General features: G+C 41.5%; 1 protein-coding gene across 1 annotated transcript; it reads right to left on the bottom strand.

Moving 5' to 3' along the window:
- Nucleotides 1-1,725: 1,725 nt before the first annotated feature.
- On the bottom strand, nt 1,726-4,504 carry LOC143221108 (uncharacterized). The gene is given in 14 exon segments (XM_076446635.1): nt 1,726-1,793; nt 1,796-2,431; nt 2,434-2,617; nt 2,620-2,784; nt 2,786-2,832; nt 2,835-2,906; nt 2,909-3,109; nt 3,112-3,321; nt 3,324-3,380; nt 3,383-3,695; nt 3,697-3,804; nt 3,806-4,002; nt 4,005-4,068; nt 4,070-4,504. Coding segments are annotated over 14 exon segments (2,757 nt in total).
- Between the last annotated feature and the right edge of the window lie 14,463 nt (nt 4,505-18,967).

Here is an 18,967-nt window from a genome sequence, read left to right as displayed (position 1 = left end):
GAACTTGACCGAGCTAGGGATACTACTGCCGAACTTGGGCCATACTTGGCCGCTACCGCGATAGCCAGGTGACGAGTGAGAAGGCGATGAAAGGAATCGAAAAGAATTTGCATCTTTGTACATCGGTTTATTATCATAGCGGTACTTTGACACTGGTTATTTTAAGAAAGATAATGTCTAGCCTCTTCGTTATTTCTTATCTGCTCTCTTCCACTCTTATCCTCTGTTTTTTTCTGTTTGTTAAGGAGCCCTGGCAACCGGCCAAGCCGCCAGAATTAAGTTCGGAAGCTACGTTTCTGTACACTCGGTGTTGCCGCCGTTGAGAGCGGTTTCCACCTCGCGATCATTCCTTTCTCTCTCTCTCTCTCTCTCTCTCTCTCGCTCTCTCGTACATGCACACACAAACACACGCACGCAGACTCGCTCTATCTCTGCCTCTCGTCTCGTCTTCTCCTTCCCATTCTTGCTCTCTGCTCGCTTCTCGCATACTTGCTCACACCCTCGCCGTCACTTACTCCTTCGTGCACTCGCGCTTTCTTCTCTCACTCGATCTCACAGCGCTCGATAAAAGTTCTTCCGGCCAGCAATCGCTCTCGCTTCTCGTCTCGCACTGTCATTCAAACGTACAATTCGCCACCGCGAATTTCACGCCAGCACGTTCCCTGTGTCCCATCAATTTCTTTTTCTCCGTCTTCCGCCCTAGCCCCCTTCCCATCTTCTCCGTCTCGCCTCTTTCTCACCACATTTTCCCTCGTACGTTAGTTCTAGCCGCACTCCCGTACCCCCAGCGTCCTGAACGTATGCACGTTGAGTAGTCCAGTCCGGAAACGCGGCACGTTACAATTATTATTGTCACTGTGTGTTACTTAACGTTCCGATCAGCCTGAGATCGACGCAGTTGTCGGGGACTGCGTTCTTTTAATTTATTGCCACCTGCCGATCCTCGTTCGCGCCTCCCTGTGTCCTCTTTCGTCCAGGCGGAGGTGCCGCTGGTACCGTGGAAGGAAAAAGGACACGCCGGGACAGCCGACTTCGGACCATCCTTCGAAACAGCCAGTCCGATCAGACAACAGTCTTCGTTCAGCCAGTTTCTTCAAACACCGATTTTTAATTTATTCTCTTCTCCTCTTCCTCCTTTCGTGCTTCTCTCGGCTCTTCGCCTTGGAGCTCGGGTCGAGATTCGCACGCAGAGAGACACGTTAGACTCCGTGGGACTTGGACCAACAGTTCCCTTCGCTCAACTTTCCCGTGTGTCGGCATTTCCCGACGGACAAAGCCGAATCCGGTGGTTAGCTGCTTCTCGCGGAGAAACAGCACGATCTGTTTGAGCTTTGTACGCCTTAGTCGCGATTGTTCGCTTACAGACGAGCAAGATGCTAAATCGGAGAGTACCCGTGGACGACGTCGTCGTTCAGAATGAACGACTCCGAACGACTTTTTTGATTCTTTCGCGTAAAAGTCTTCCTTCTTCTTTTACGGCGATCCGTCATCGAACGGCGATGAGAGATCGAACGCGAGGATTCGACTCGGGTCTCGGCGGGGAAAAGAAGAGGAAGAAAAGAAAACGGGAGACTGGATAGGTTACTTGGGCATCCTCCTGGAGTACACGTCTGTCAGCGGAGTGCTGGAGAGCCGTTGAGACGACGCGGAGAAAATTTCATCGCGTTTCTCGGATTCCTCCAGCCGCTTATCTCTGTCGAACAATCGGGCGTATTCAGACTCCGGTCACCAAAGTTCGGTGGTCGGGGTGAGCGTGTGCACTTCGATGTTTTCGTGACGATGATACCTATCCTTCGGCGCACGGTGGCTCGTCGCGACAATACTACGGTGAGCGCAGCTGCGGCGCCAAGGGCCGCGCCGGCTAGCACCAGCATCCCTGGATGAGCACCAGCGGATAAAGCCTCGGAGACTCTGGCGTCGGAATCAGTCGCTCGACTATTCAATTCCTCCGCTATCGTATTCGAATCAGGAGTATTCCCTAGTACCAAGTTCTCTTTTGTCAGATTGTTCAGCCTCTTCGAGTACTTCTCGGCCGTCTTCTTTCCGCCGGCTTCCTCCTTCAGCGGGCCAAGTTTCGATAGCTTGAAGGAGGTGATCTTGCTCGGCGATACGCTAAGTTTGCTCGGTCCCCTGCTCTTCTGCCTCTTACCGTCTATACGATTATCAAAAGTTCCTGGATCCGAATCCTCCTCCGTCCTAATAACCGACGGTTTGCTCTCGGTCGTTCCCCGATACGACAACCCGGCGACGTCTATAATTGAATTTTTAATCTCCGCCGAGGTCTCATCGATCTCGTTAACTTTCTCCTCCGACTTTCGCTCCTTCTTCGCCCCCGGTGACGATGTCGCCGCGTTCCTGAAGGACGCGACCGCGTCGCGAGACCGAGTTTCCTCGTCGGGAATCGTCGGGCCTGGTCTGGTGTCGTTGTTCTCGAGTTCTCGGCGAGGTTGCGGAAGCTGTCGATCCGATGGCTCGAGTCGCTGCGCGTCGCCGGCGTCGTGTCGTCGATGGTAATAGATTCGTTGACAGGGCTGACGGTTGCTTTGGACGCGTCGACGTCGGTTGGAACGTTGGAAGACACGGCGAGGTTATTAAAATAAGACGTACGTTCGACGGAGACGATAGAATCGATAGGGTGGAGGCGATGGGTGTCGTGGTTGGCTGGGTGGTGGGAAGAGGACTCGGTGGCGATGGCAATTCGTAGAGGGAGGATCCTGACAATTCCTCAGGGGTATCGCATTGACCCGGTCGAACGTCTTTATTTAGTTGCTCGTGCTGCCGTAAGCCATTCGCCCACCCAATAAAGATCCTCCGTGCAATCCCAGTGATTTCGCTGAGGTGCATGATACGCAGTTGCGGCAGCATGTACGGCAGATCGAATCTAAGACTGGTAACGTTGGTACGGACAGGTTCAATTCGATCAGGCTCTTGCAGGCAGACAGCGCGGCGTCATCGGCTAAGAGCTGCCTGGCCAGGACCGGACTCCTCGATACGTCGAGGTAAACGAGTCTTTCGGGCGTAGGTACCGGGAATGCCATGTCGCTTTGTTCTTCCTGCGTTCGTTCCAGCGAGGTTAATCCTGACATACGGAGCTTGGCGAGGTTACTTGTCCACTTAGAGTATTAGCCGGCAACGTTTTAATGGGATTATCCGACAGATCGAGCTGTTCCAGGACCGGTAATTGACCGAGGGCTCCCACCTCGATCTCGTTGATATCGTTGTCGTTCAGCATCAACGACTTTAGATTGTACAGGCCCTGCAGGTCCTCCATTTTCAGAGCGGTTATCGCGTTTCGTTGAAGCTTCAGGTTCGTCAGGCTGTTGGCAGGCTTCCCGGGAACTTGAGGAGAACGTTGCCAGAGATGTCCAATTCCTCGAGACCTCCAGACGACCGAGAGCGTCGTCCTCGATGTCTGTCAATCGATTCTCCGAAATGTCCAGTATCCGTAGAAGAGGGTAACTGTCCAAGTCTCCGCCGCGGATGGTCGTCAACTTATTGCCGGCTAGTCTGAGCGCTCTGACCGATCTCGTTAGCGCCGCCGGGACCCTAGCCAAACCGGTACGAGACGCGTCCACGGTCTCCAGACGTCTGCCGGTGCCGAGGAGCAACGAGACGTCTCTTTCTTTCAGCGGATTCTCCGCGAGTTTTAGTATCGATAATCCCGGAAGCGGCTGCAAAGTTCCGGAAGCCGCCCGCCGCTAAACCGTTCCTCGAAACGTCTAGCTCCCTCAGTCTATCGAGACTCTCGAACCACCTGGCACCCAGAACTTGCAGCTGATTCCCACTGAGATCCAACTTTTGCAAACGAATAGAGCGGTGTCAACGCGCTATCCGGCAAATCCGCCAGCCTGTTGTCCGACAAATCGAGAAACTCCAACCGGTCCAATCCGCGGAACCCGTCCTCGTGCACATTGGATATCGCGTTCCTACGCAAACTCAACCTCACCAATCCCGCAAGCGTCCTAAAAGCCCCGGCACTCACGTCTGTCAGCGAGTTATCGACAAGTCGAAACGCGTCAGCTCGCTCATATTCATCACACGGCCTACTATCACGTCGTTCAATCGTGTCCAGATTGTTGCATGACAGGTTCAACGCTCTCACGCGTTCCAAGCCGTGCCACGACACGTTCAAGAACACCAACGAACAGTTCGTCACGGACAACTCGTGGAGGTAGGGCAGAACGGTCGAGTTGCCAAAGTCCAACTCGTCCAGCGTATCGTTCCCGTTGAACTCGTTCAACGTACCGATCACCCCGAAATCGTTCAGCGATTCGCTCGCCTCCAGTTCGTCGAGGAAACCGATCACTTCGTACTCGTCCGCGCCGTCCACTGCCAAACTGCCCGTTTTAATCGGCAATTCGGACAAACCTGGCGCACGACCACGACACTTGACGCGTACGAAAGCCGGCAGCTCCCCGTCGACGGCACTCTGATGACACTCGCATAGATCCGGACACGCGGAACCGCTCGCCATCAAGGCGAGCAGCATGAACGGAAGCCACATCGCTTCCAATACGGCGTCTTCACATCTCGATCCGCCGATTGATCCCGGAATTACTCGTCGGGCCGACGACGACAGCGCGGGCCGGTTGAGGTCGCGGGTAAGCACAGGCACGTCCGGTAGCTCATCGACGGCGGATTCGACGCGCGACACGTCGCCGAGCGGAGGTGATAGATGCCGCCAAAACTTACGCGTAGACGCGAATGCCAGAGCGCCAGTAGACTATCAGCCGCGTCAGACGTGATGTCCATACGAAGGACTGACAAACACTGCGGCGCCCGACTCCTAGCTGCACCCGCCTCTCTTCTCCTCCTCCACCCTCCTTTTCCACCCCTTTCCGCCTCTCTCTCTCTCTCTTTCTCTCCCTTCGTAGCCGGCTGTGTGCCGCCACCTACAACCCTCCACCCTTCTGCCCTGTCTTCTCTCTCGCGCACCCCGCTACTCTCCCTTCCTCCTTCGCTCCCACCTATTCCTATGCACGCTCTATAGACGTATACCTCTCTACCACCACCGGCCGCCGTCGCTTTTGCTCTCGAACTCGATAAGGGGCGCGAGCGCGCTTGCGTCCTCTGACAGAGTACTGACGAGTAGAGCCGGTATCCTGCGATTTCACCAACTACCGCCGTTCACCACTGGCTGCTGCCTCGCTCACTGACTCACCGACTCGTCCCGACTTTCTTAAACTCGATTCGCGTGCCGGGATTTCCTGGCTGCCAGCGAACCGTTCCGCGCTTGCAAGCCGACGGTATCCTCGCGGAGGAACCTGGGATAGGGCTCTTCCTCTGCCCGTATTCTCGCGTGTTCTACGCGATTCGGAAGACGGGCCAGGTAAATGCGGGCTGCGTGGACACTGGGTAGTATCGTAGGTCTTTTCTCGCTCGGCTGCCACCCCGATTGCCGCTCGTTTCGGTCTATCGCGTGTAAATCGTCCAGTCGAAGATGAATCTCTGTCGATACGAATCTTTACGAGGGGATCGTTCTCGCGTTTGTTCTCTCGTTCTCGCGCCTGTTGTGTTGCCCATCCATCGCGTTCTACGCTCGATTGACCTGGACCAGCGAGTAGAGCCTGATCGTTTGACGGTACGCGGAGCGTCGTTGTCGTGGCAATTTCTGCCAACTCTCCTGTCTATAGGCGACGCGGAACTTTGGCAGCAGCTTCGCCAACTGCTGGCCGTTGGCTTTCTTAAATTCGATTCGCGTGCTGGGATTACAAAGGAGCCGAGGTGCAGTTCTCACGAAATAAGGTGAGAGGTCAGCTACTTTCCCGGCATGCACGCTTCCCATCTTGTTAAAGTATTTCCTCCGATGCGATTATCTCGAACGGAATTGGATGTAACGCGTCGTGAAACATGTTACGTTGTAATTTTTATTTCTTCCTCTTTCTTTTTCTTTTTATGCTTTTCAGCAAGGATGAGGGTAACGCGGTTCCAATGCTCGATAGACGTTTCGGAATTTACAGTGAGTCACAGCCAAAATCGTACACCACGCGTGAAAATACGTTTCATTCGAAAACAGAAGTTTGAGGATGATTTTTGAAAATAAGAACATCGTTCGTTCCCATTCTCGTTATTACGCGATAAATATAGATGTATTTACAATATATATCTGCCTCGCTTTTTTTTCTAAATTACCCGAAAGCTTCTATTTTCGAATGAAAAATACACGTGGAGAAGGATATTGGCTGTGACTCACTGTATATTTCTCGATCCGTGGGATGATTTTATTCCACGCGACGAAGGGAATAATTAAACTCGTTTTAACTCGATGAGATGTATGCGCTGGGAATTTCGCATCGTTTGCGTAGTCAAAATTTAAACCACTTAAGCCTGATCCGTACGTCTAAGAAGCCATTGTTTTAGCTCGTGCTGGTATAATCCTACTTAGAAGAGAATGATTGAATAGAGTACTTGAGACGAAAGGACAAGGAGATTTACTGTCAACTAATTTCACATTCTCTGACATGTTGTCATTTTCAGAGTTGCCTGTCTGCGTCCTTTTGTTATTTTACCGTGCAATTAAAATGTACGTTAAACGCGTGTTTCCAAATAACAACGCGGAGTGATATTATCTGGTAATCGTTGTTTCCGGATAAGCTGCTGTAATTTTAACGCGATACCAACCGAATCAGCCGAAAAATCTATGCCACTCTTTTATAGCAGATTTTACCACTTGTCTCGAATTTTTCAGATTTCGATGTAATTTATCTTTTTTAATCATGATCGTTTTGTATATTTGAGCATTAACCCTTTGAAGTTCGAATTATATTTCAACATCGTTACCAGCAGCTGCCAACACTTTTGAGCGTTTTACTTGAAATTTACTTCGACTGAAAAATAGGGCAATTTAAATAAATAAAGGATCTGTTTGATTTACGCTATTGTACTCTGTGTACGATATCTCTTGAAAAACAATTTCCTGATGTCGAGTCGGTAAGGGACTGTAAAGGGTTAACGATTACTAAACAGTTTCCTATATTAACTTCAATTTCAAAAATTTTCGGATCCAAGAATAATATTTAATGTCGTGCTTAAATATCGTCGAAAACTTAATCGAATTACTTCGATACTTTAGGTCGAAAATAGTTTCGTATAAAATATTGTCAACGAAAAAAATAATTAAATCTCTCTTCGGTTACTAAATCTGAACACCTTTTATTCGACGTAAAACAAATTTTGAAATCGTTGCTTTACTTCATCCAAATTCAAAACCCTCTCTCTTCATCTTGTTACGCAACATCCAAACTTTCTACTAACTTTCATAGCACGGTAATATTTAACATATAAATATTTTGAAATTGTTGCTCTACTTCATCTAAATTCGAAACGCTGGTTCTTCGTTCATAACAAATTATCCAAATCTCCTTAGTAATTACTAAGTAATTACTGTTCCAATCAAATTCAAAACCCTCTCTCTTCGTCTGAAACGCAACATCTAAATCTCTTGTTAACTACCAAAGCACACTAACACTTAACGTAAAAAAATTAAAAAATCGTTGCTCTACTTCGTCCGAATTGAAAATCTTTGTTCTTTATCTATAACGGAACATTCGAATATCCTATTAACTTGCAAAGCACAGCAACAAACGTCGCTAAGAGAAGCCTAAACAGCGGAACCGCCGACACCCCTATAATCGCATCACCTGTCGCACTCACCGCACCCTGTCCACCCCCACCACACTCTTTCCAATGCACCTGTCCCAACCGAAACATGTCCGATACGATGCCAGGCAACACTGGCCAACAACTCGAGCACGAATCTATACATCTTCCGAATAAAGACTGTAGAGATATACTTGGGTATCCGTACACCAGCGCATCGTGGCGGCAAGCAGAATTTCGACTGCCATAAATTAGTTTGCCCGCGACTCTAATCTCCCAGGAATTACTGCTCTACTTGCTGGACCGGTGGGTGGGAGGATGGTCGATCGAACGTGATCTTGGGACTACTACCTTGGTGGCGCAGCCGATATTTCTGTTCGATCGAGGGAAACCGATCTTCGACGTAGATAGCGTCGGTCATGGTTAAATACTTGAGCCTGCGGACTTAAAAGGTGGATTTCCTTGGTCTACGACTCGGTTAGCTAAGCATTCGGAAGACGACTCGATATCGAAGCTTCCGAGGAATCGGTCGAGGTTAAATCTGCGGGCTGTCAGTCAGGTGGAAGCATAAATATGAGCGCTGATGAGCAGAGGGCTCGAAACTGATTGAAGATCGCAGTCGTTCGCGGATTTATCGGCCGCGGAGTTTCACATCGTCGAAGGGTTAGCTCGTTCGTGTTCTATTGGGCTGATGAAATATTTCGGAACATCGTCGATGAAACTTCGCTTATAGATGCATCTGTTTGACGGATCCCTCGGCTCTGCACCGGGTAGCCGATATCTCGACATTTACGATGCGTTTGGGAGCTTAGATTTATGGATTTCGTGGACTTAGCGTGGTTTGGTTAACGACTATGTTCTATCGTGATAGCTTATTTCGTGGCCGATCCTCAGGATCGCTTGGTTAGAGGCGATAGCTGCGAATTTGTCGGCGTGTAATTACTTACTTTGAAACAGTGCGAGAGATAGGTTATGCGGGATTTATGTTGCATTTTATTCTGCCCCTGCAATTTCCAGTTTTTAATCGTGATTTTAGCCCCTTGGGGACAAATGTCATAATATACGTGAAAATATTTTTATCTTTTAGAGCAAAAGCTGCTTGGAATAGAGCAAAAAATAATTTTAGCAGCGTCATCGATGTTGTACATATCTTTTAATTCAGAAAATTTCCTTCGGTTCGTCATTTTTAATCATTTTGTATATACTCGATGTACCGTTAACTTCATTTATCGTCCGCAAAGGGTTAATTATGTAGTTTTCATTTTATATTTTCCTTTGCGGTTTTCGAAAATTTCGAAATTACGTGGAAATTATCTAAGTATCTATTTATGGCTTTGGCGTTAGGTTTAATTTATTTTTTATGTTAGTTTTTGGTCTAGCATAGATTTTAGTTACGGTCCCAATTACACTTTCTTAATTATACTTTCTTAATTTTATTTTCATTATAGAGAACAATTCCTAGTCCTTCGCGTTAGATTAAAAGAAGAAATGATAAAATTGTACAAAGGACCAAAGTGTCTTTGGCCTATCGTTCTCTTCTAAATAATTATTTACAGATCGTACATAATTTCCACGTGCTTATTTAAATTATTCAAAAATCTAATGAATATATATTTAAAATAATATCCCGATTTAATAAAATAGTATTATCGTGAAAATAACATTAAAGAGATCTTATTTCATGCGGTTATTCAGAGCAATGTAAAAAACTGTTGGAATATTTTCACGCATTTATATATATCATCGAATTTTTAATCAGATCTCACAAATCATTAACTTTGTATTAAATTTCGTAATACCCGTGCGCGCTGAAAGATAAGGGTACGGATGCAACAATTATTTGGGATATGTATACGCCTGTTTACTTTCACGAGCAATGAAATTGCAGTAAACACGAACGTGTCTCGTTATTACTTTTTATTCGAGACGTTAAATTACCGTACTATTAGACAAGTCCACGCGCTTGTTTGCTGGTCGAGTGTACTTTTACGAAAAAAGAAAGAAAATGAGGGGGGGGGGGAAGGAAAAAAAAATGTATCGACTTTTTGGAAGAGTGGCTAATTCACTGGGAAAACACGTCGGTACCTTATTAAGTGCGGTTATCGCGTGGAAACGTGCCAAGCTCAATGAAACGATGTTTATTCGAAAGTTTCGTTCCCGTCATAACACATTTTTGATGAAAATAAATCGAGAAATATTCAAGGGTGTTTTTCGAAAATTTTAATACCGTTGAGGGTCTCATTCATTATTCGAGTATGGATATCTGATACACGCTTATGTGTGCATAGTGTACAGCTACTTCATTCAAACGTGACTCTTTCGAGCCATGTATATATCGTGGATTAATTATCGAGATGGTTGAAATTATACTTTCCGCCATCAAATTATTTTTCTACGCGCACGGAAAGTTATCTTTGATAACTTTGATATCTAAATAAATGGACCTGATGTTAGACTTTAAATATTAATCATCAAATATTAACAATATTCGTAAGAAGTAAATTTTGAAAATGATGCAAATCAATAAACCATAAAATATAATATAATTAAGATTCTACAATTAAATTACATTGATGACTTACAAAAATTCATTATAATATCTATAAATTTCGTTTCTCATTTACAACATTTATTTCGAGTGACACGATTATCTCCAATTATCTAATTATCGGAGAGATCCAATATTTCTAACCAAAAATTATTTAATTTTTCATTAAATGTTGAGTTAAACCGACGAGAGGATAATAACACTCGAGTTTTGTGAAACTGCGTTATCAAGGTGAAAAAAAATCAACTTACTGAGAATGATATTTCACGAAATTAAGTGAAACATTTTATATATTAATTATATATAATGTATAATACAAAACATACTTCGTATTACTTGCGTATTATTATACTAACCAAAGAAATTTTCAAACACCTTTTCACCGACCTTTTCAACCACTCTGCTCATATACAAGCGTACTCTACACACTGCTGACTAACCCCTAACTGGAACTTCTATTCACCGATCTGTATGCCAGTCCATAAAAAGACACGAGAAATTCGAGACACAAATTTCGAGACATCGTTGCACGCTACTATTTATTTCGCTTTCCTAGTTTGCATGCATCAATGGAGGGGGTTAGGGGCTCATTGTGTTTGAAAAGCTCTCCGACCTGGCTCCTATACCCGCGGCCGAATATGGTGGAGAACACACGGTATCGGAGTAGAATAACCGAATCAAGATTTATCCTCGGTGTTATCGGCTCGTTCGAAACAAACGATTCGATGACGAGCGCAAACGCTGACTTCAAACACATCCGTTCGATTAAGTGCTCTGTAAATTGACCTGAAAATTCACGTCACTTTAAAGCCGGCAGTCGCGAACGATGATTTAATCGCTCGAAATGGTCATACACTGGCATTTTTGATGCGACAGTTTCACCCCGGCTTCAAACCCTACACCATCTTGTCTGTCGCCGAGTGTTTCCTGCGAATTCTCCTATCCACCGCGACTCATCGGAATCATTGTTTGGACGACAATGAGCTCGTGGAATCCGTATGTCTCGCGAAGAGAATACGCTGCTGTGTGAAAAATTCGAATGAGCTCGCGAAAATGATTCTTTGATGATCGTATAGAATTTGGTTAAGGAATTTTTTGGTTTTCGTAGGGTGAGAGCGAGAAAATTGTGATATCTGAGAAATTGAAATAAATTCGATGGATTTTGAGTCTCAGATTTGACAATTTTGTTTATATTATATGTATGTATATTATTTACTTTGTTGTATGCTAGAAGAAGAGAGGCAGAATAACTCTCTGACGGATTTACTGTCCACATACAGTGGGTAGGTGGCAGCGTGATAATGATTTACGGTGATACGTTAGATCAATACATTCGTCAGTCGCTAATTAGTCAATAGGTATCGCGATGACTGTACTTCATTAGAGTTCTGTCGTTTCCCTAGCTGTTGACAGGTGTTAACATGAGAAATGTAATAACATTTTTGGACATTCTAAAGCACCTTTTCAATGTTGGAATATTGATTAAGGAACTTTTTAGTGCTTTCATCGGAATTTTATTACGTTATAGAATATTTTTGGTAAAATATTATTATATCGATAATATAATATTATTAAAATATTATAATATTCTCTGAATGATTTGTAAAAGGAAATAAGAGTACTTCCATACATGGTATTCTATATGGAATTGCTATATTTTTCATTTTATTTTGTATTCGTATTTTGTATTCGAGTAATAAAATTCTAAACTATCAAGTATGTTTCTTTCTTTACAAATTGAAATCAGCAGAGTTAAAAATAATAGAGCTATTAATATTTAATATAATTTCAAAATGAAAATAGAAACAAAAATTCGGTAATTTTTAATTCCTCGTTAAAGTTAATAACTGACGCTATTAAAATCGGATATTTTATCAATTATTTTCACGCAACGTAATTGTCTTTAATATAAAAAAAGTTGGTGTAAATAACGAAGTAAATCTCTCGAGTACGCGTTTTAGCAAATTTTCGAAAATTACGGACAGAACATCGATTCCTGGTCGATGCGAGCGCAGTATTTCATGGAATTTGATTAATGAATTTCCTGCTCCCTGATTTATTTTAATTCCCTTCGCGGATTCCACAGTTCAAAGTTTAAAAACCATTTTTCGTTTGAATTTTTGTAAAAAGAGTGTTTATACGCCGTATGGTTTCGATGGCCTGTGCTGTTAAGTGTAATATTTCTTCATGCAACATTCAGTTTTGCTCAATGTTTTGTTACTCCACAGACGGTGACGGTATGTTATTATCGCTATTGGCAAATTATTCTAATTATAACACGGGGTGTGAAATTGTGGCAATTTATCTACTATTTATCTTTTTAATTCATATTGAAATTGCACAGTGTTTCTGCTTATCTATATTTTAATTTGAGCTCTTTCTCTTTTTTTTTTTTTTTTTTTTTATTTGTTTCGGAAGTGTACATATTGACTTTTAAAAATTTCAAATCATCAAATTTTAATTCTTAAGTAAATATCCAAAATCGAAATAACGGAGCGTAATGAAAATAGCAGCAATAAAAATGATAAATAATGAATATAACAGTAAAGAAAATAGTATATAATAAATAGAATAGTAATCAAAATAATGAGTTTTGTCGATAATGATGTAAATATAAATCGTAATAGTATGAATAAAAAGATATAAATAATAAGTTAAAGATAAATTTCTGAATGGAAAAAGAGCTCTTTAATAAATCTCTCTTTATTACATATCAATCGAATAACATTTTTTAAAATCAAATATTGATTTTCAATGTACAATTATCGATAATTTTTTCACGGTTTATATACTTCGTTTATAATTTAAATTTGTCAATGTTTTTATTAAATATAGAATCGCGAATCTTATAAATATTTAACAATTATATTTGACACGATAATTTGGTTTACGATAACATTGCTTTCTTTCTTTTTTCCTTATCTCTTTTCATGTCGTAATTAAAAAGTGAAACATCGGCGAATGTTATACCTTTCTCGCATGTTTAATGAGCATTAATTCCTTTTCCCTCTGTTTATGTCTTTCTTGTTAAACATTATTAGCTTAATTTTATTAATACAGAATACGCTGAGGGCCTGTGACCAACCTATTTAAACCGTAATACTTTTTGTGAGACATTTGCTTTTGAATTAATATAATGGCCTCTCGTATAGTGTTCCGGACAATAGAACGCGAAAGGGGTTAATTAACCACCGCGTGACACATTTAAATATCAATGTCCCTCTTAGTACGCGAAAGGTACGCTTATGTGAATAAATTTTTGTTTATTTCCTAAAAGGGTACTGGCTAAATTCTCGGGTTACTCCGTCGTCAAACTAGCATTGTTGCTGTTATTTTATATAGTAATCTGCCTCGTAATTGCCTGCAGATATTTCCACTTGCTTTAATCGGGGTCGTTATGTTTGGTATATTACGATCTAATTTTCACCACGATTACTCCGATTTCAGTATACCCACTGTTGCATATTATATGCGTCGAGACATATGTGTTAATTGTCAAAATATATGGGAAAGGGGGAATATTTCAAAATACAAACTCAGATGGTATCGTTGAATACTGAGAATAATACACGAACGTATTAGCTGTTGTTTAAAAATTTGTAATTTCTATATCCACTATTAGTTATTTCGCTTTATTGTATTAGATATATATATATATATGGTAATAATATTTAACGTTATTATTTATTATAAAGCTTATGTGATATACACTTAAATTATATAACTATACTATACTATATTATATGACATTAATTATTTAAATTGTTTAAATTAAGTGTTATTTCATTATTATTATTTATTATTATCGTTTCAGTAATAATATAAATATTTAAATAATGAAATTATTTATCACTTTTTGAATAATGTTATTGACTACTCCTATGGCCAGTGTCATTATCCACAATTATGTTTGATTAATTACAATTTCAATTTTAAATTTGGATGGAAGTGGTGTAATCTAATTTTAATTAGAAAAATCTATGATATGTAAGAATAAGTAAAAAAAATTTAGAAAGAACATTTGTAGCCTAATTATACTTGAAATGAAAGACGTTATAGTACAGACACTTGGATCTTCAATGAATCATAAGTTACATTCAATCAAGATGTTTCATTCAATTATAATATTTTGTAAGTTTACATAAATACACGCTGGGTTTCAATTGTATAATAGAAATTTGCTTTATTATATAATAACAGGACTTGAAAAGTGCCTTTTTTGCTTGTATATTTCAAATAATTTCAGAAAGACATCCAATATTAGAAATCTTTAAGCACGTCATGGTACTCGATCAATGGCTTCGTTTTACTCAATTTATTGTCAAACAGGCAAATGAAACGTCGATGTGGAAGTTGTTACGCACCTCGTAAACGTCTTACTCTAAATCAGGAAATTCACTGAATTAGAGAAGACTTAAATCGTTTATCTCGGTTACTGCCACGTGGATTTCAACGAAGAAGCGGAATAATATTTCGTGTATTGGAAATATGATTAAAAGAATTCGCCTCGATCAATTTTGAGATAGTTGGTTCGCTAAATCAAGAATTGATGGTGAAATCAGTCGATATCTAATAAGAAGACGATTCTGTACCGAATTATACAGCTGTACCACTGGTACAAAGTTCGTGGATAATTGGATTTTCACAAGTTTCCCTTACTAAATTCAGGCTTGTTAGATTTCCTCTGCTCATAACGTAATAACGACTCTAATTGCTTTAATTCGAAGAACTGCGCAATCATTGGCAACGAGAGTACATAATTGGATGTAAGAGGTTGTAATAACGGTTCGAAATAAAATTCTATCCTCGCAAATGCCTCTTTGATCAACTAGCCTTACCGTGATTAATTCGAACAACCTAAAATAACCTCAAACTTGAGGCATATAATTCATCTCGTTTCTTTTCTTATCTCTCTCAGTTTGAAACACCTCGTTCATTCTCATTTTCGATTAACGAAATTGTAGCTCGCCTCAACAAATTTTCAATCTCAAATATAAAATTCGAAATTCAATGTAACGTTTGGTTATTTTTTAGTCCTCTCTTAGACATAGCACACAAATAAGATTTAAGTCACCTCTTCAATTCGCATTTTTATTATTTTTAATGAAGATAATTATAAGCGAAGTAGCGTGATTACGATTGATAAAATTGCAAATCAGATCATGTATTCTACGATTACTTTAAACGACCGACAAACGTCGAATGTTAGATACGATGAAATTGGTCTGATCCCTTTTCAGTCTCCCCTCAAGCACATCGCGTAATCCATGTTTCAATCATCTAGATAATTCGCATTTTTAATATTCCTTCCTCGATCACTAAAGTTACAGTTCAGAAAGTCTTCTGACAATTGCCTCGCACAATCCTCAAACCTCGAATTCAAGATCCGATGGAATTGGTCTAACTCCTTTTTAGACTCCTTTCAAGCATAATCCATCTTTCAATCATCCTGATAATTCGCATTTTTAATTCTCCCTCCTCGATCGCTAAGATTTGAAGACCTGAACATAATTATCTCAAATAACGTTCTAACCTCGAATTTAAAATCTGATCGGCATTCGAATAATTAAAAATTAGAATCTTCGTGCAACCAGTGTTCTAAAACACGGCGTTCATGAAATTAACACTATTACTTACACTATTAATACTATTTTTAAAACTATCGATCTATAACGAGTAGCCACGTGTATTTTACAAAAATGCAGATAATTATAAATGTCGATCCGAACGAAAGCGAGCATAAATTTCATCAAGAAACACTTTACGTGTTCGCAATAATTGTACAATTCATTTTCACCCCTTTGGTAGTTTTACTGTGAAACGCGATAGAGTTTTCCAAATGCAGTACTTGAAAAATCGTTAAATTAACATAGCTCATTTCCAATCCTTTCCAACCCCTGGATGACAGAAACAAAATATCCAGAAGCAATCACTGTACCAGAGTTGCCTACACCTGATATTACATAATATCAACATGCACCATACCCATTGTTAAACCACCCTATTAATCCCCGCTCTGTCCGATCGCAGCATGTACGCGAAATATCAACATAAATTAACAGAAATTACCAACAATTCACCGGGCAAGCGTCGGAGTGCGCGCAGCTCGTGGGCAATTAACCGAGGTTCATCAGACGCGACATCAGCGACGCGGAGGAGCCTAGCCAGCCAACTATCTACCCTGGCCTGTCAGCCACTGGCGCGGCTCTCAGCCAGGGTGAGCATCAGCACGGGTCGGTCAGCAAGGCGGTGTATAAAATTAACAATTTCATCCCTGCGTATCCGTAGTCTCGCGGTGGCGTGGTGCCCGTAACACCGGGCCAGGGAATCAGGGAATGCACGGGGTTGGAAGGGGAGGGTTTTAACCGTAACGGTGCCGTTCGAAGCGATGGCGGACACGGACGAACGGAGAGAAAAAGAGGGCGGATTTCGGGCAGCGTGGCTTGATAAGGGAAATCTTTCGAGGCTGCGGCACCGGGCGACGTGTAATTTCGCCGAAATAGAGGACGGCAGAGGGATCCTGGCGGGTACTGGCCGTGCCGGTTACAAAGTTACTTTTACGATAGCGCCGGCCGAATGTAAATGGGAGCGGCGTCGGAAAGACTAAAGGAGAAAACCGGAACGACGGAAAGAGAGAGTGGTCGGCGGGGTGGGAAGGGTGGAGAGACCGGTGGGAAGAGTGAATGGAAACGTGCCACGGCGGAAAGCGAGACGGGAGCCGGGGATAGGGAAGAGAAGAATGGCTAGATAGGGGGCGCGCGAGCGAGCAAGGTGGCGGCGGTGGTGGAAGTAAAGGGGATGAGACTGTCGGAGTTTGTAATTGCAGCGGCTTTAACGCGCTGCTGATGGCCGATGGCACCCGGGACTGGGGTAATGGTCTGCACCGAATGTCTCTTCTTGCCGGAGAGCAGAGACGTTGGGGAGAGCTGAAGAAACGAGGAAAACGGTATTCCAGGAGACACCGAGCAAGAGAGGGCCACGTGGATTCATCGTCTTTCCTCCTTGCCGTGGCCTTACCCCGAATCGTTCCTTTGCTTCATGCCACAGATGTTGGCATCAACCCGATATATTTCTTCGCCCAACCCTCGCCAAGCTCGCCAAGCTCGCCATCAGACCGTAGTCTCTCATCCACCTCTGATCGGGATACAGGTCGATACGCGTGCAACGATGCTTCCAGACGGGTAAATATTTAAATGAGGACAATGCTTCTCCGGCAAATCCACTGGCAAAATTCAAATGATGCCGGATTTAGGACGATTCTAGCCGAGAATCGTTCGGACCTATTCGCTCCACTCCGCTACGAATTACGTATTCGCTATTTTTGTAACCTTCTTTCTCACTTTTTTATATTCCATTCGCGCCATTTTTCCGACATCGTTCTCGCCGATTTTTTGTCATTATTCCACGATTTTAAGTGGGAACGGAGCGTTTCTTACTCGATCGTTGTCCGTTGATTTGAATTGTCGAGTGTACTTGGTGTACTAGCAAAATTGTTTTTTGAAAACGGAGCCGGGTAAAACTAGAGCGTGGAAATAATAAAACTCGCCGTATCGTAACAAAGATTAAATGTTTTATTTTGTAAAATAACTGTAAGGAGCATGTCTGACAGGTTGTCTCGATATCTCATGTTGACAACTGGAAAATTTGAGTTTTCTTCCGCAGTAGGAATAATTCGGATTCCGAACCTTTCTGGTCACATCATACAAATCTTATGGCTAATCCAACAATCCGCCGACACTCGTCCTTTGGTTAAAAAAAACAAGGTTCGAGCAGATGCGTTATCTCTGAGTACCAAGTGTAATTTCATTCTTATTATATTTTATTCCACTTTCGTCGAGATAAAAATTCATAAAATGGTTACACGTGTTATTATTATTAGTAATGGATAATATATTTATTAACATACGATAAATATTTATTTTTAATTTTATAAATGGTTCACATAGTTGTATAGAAGAAATATAACTATAAAAACTTTCTCGTAAGGTACTCTCTCATACGTCTATTCCATGCACAATTATTACAATTTGTTTTATGTTTATGAGGCTGATAATTGGTGAAGTAATCTTTAATGTTATTATTATATTTTATGTAACGTATATCGGTATAAAAATTGATCAAATAATTTTCTGTATTGCCATTACGATTTATTCTGTGCTTATCAGAGTAAAAGTTAGTAAAACAATTTTCTATATTATCGTTATGTTTTATTCTGCGTATATTAGTATAGAAATAGACAAAATAACTTTCTATGTCGTTATTGTATTTTATTTCTCGCGATAAAAAGTTTGGAAAATAATTTTCTGAATCAGATTATTTAAATTGGTTCATAGAAAGATTTTGATGTACACTGTTCTGTCCTGTATACTGTCAGTGGATTCAATTTTTCATTTTGTCACTGTATTTGGAATATGGGGCAACTAAAACCGAATTCTACATGTATACTATATTTGCATTCTGATTAAAATACTTCCGCTATGTTTTGGACATAAACTGATGATGTTGAAGGATGCTGAATTTACAGTACCTGCTTAAAATTTTGGAACACCAGTTTACTATAATTATCTAATTCGCGGCACGATGCGAGTACAGAAAATAGACTTTCATTTCGATAATAAAATTCTAAATCTTTCCTCTATATTTTTACAGTGATTTAATAGAATATTCCCGTTTTATATTTCAATAATAAAATTTAACATTGTTATCAGAATAAAATTCTATATTAATTCAATTACCAATAAAATAATTCCCAATATATTATACATCCCTAGGAAAAGTTAAATTTGATTCTTACAATAAAATAAACACTTTGGTAAAAGG

This window comes from Lasioglossum baleicum, unplaced genomic scaffold (assembly GCF_051020765.1).
Source record: "Lasioglossum baleicum unplaced genomic scaffold, iyLasBale1 scaffold1910, whole genome shotgun sequence".
Classification (NCBI taxonomy): Eukaryota; Metazoa; Arthropoda; class Insecta; order Hymenoptera; family Halictidae; genus Lasioglossum; species Lasioglossum baleicum.
The sequence above is the reverse complement of the archived record's forward strand: the minus strand, read 5'-3'. Positions and strand labels throughout refer to the sequence as shown.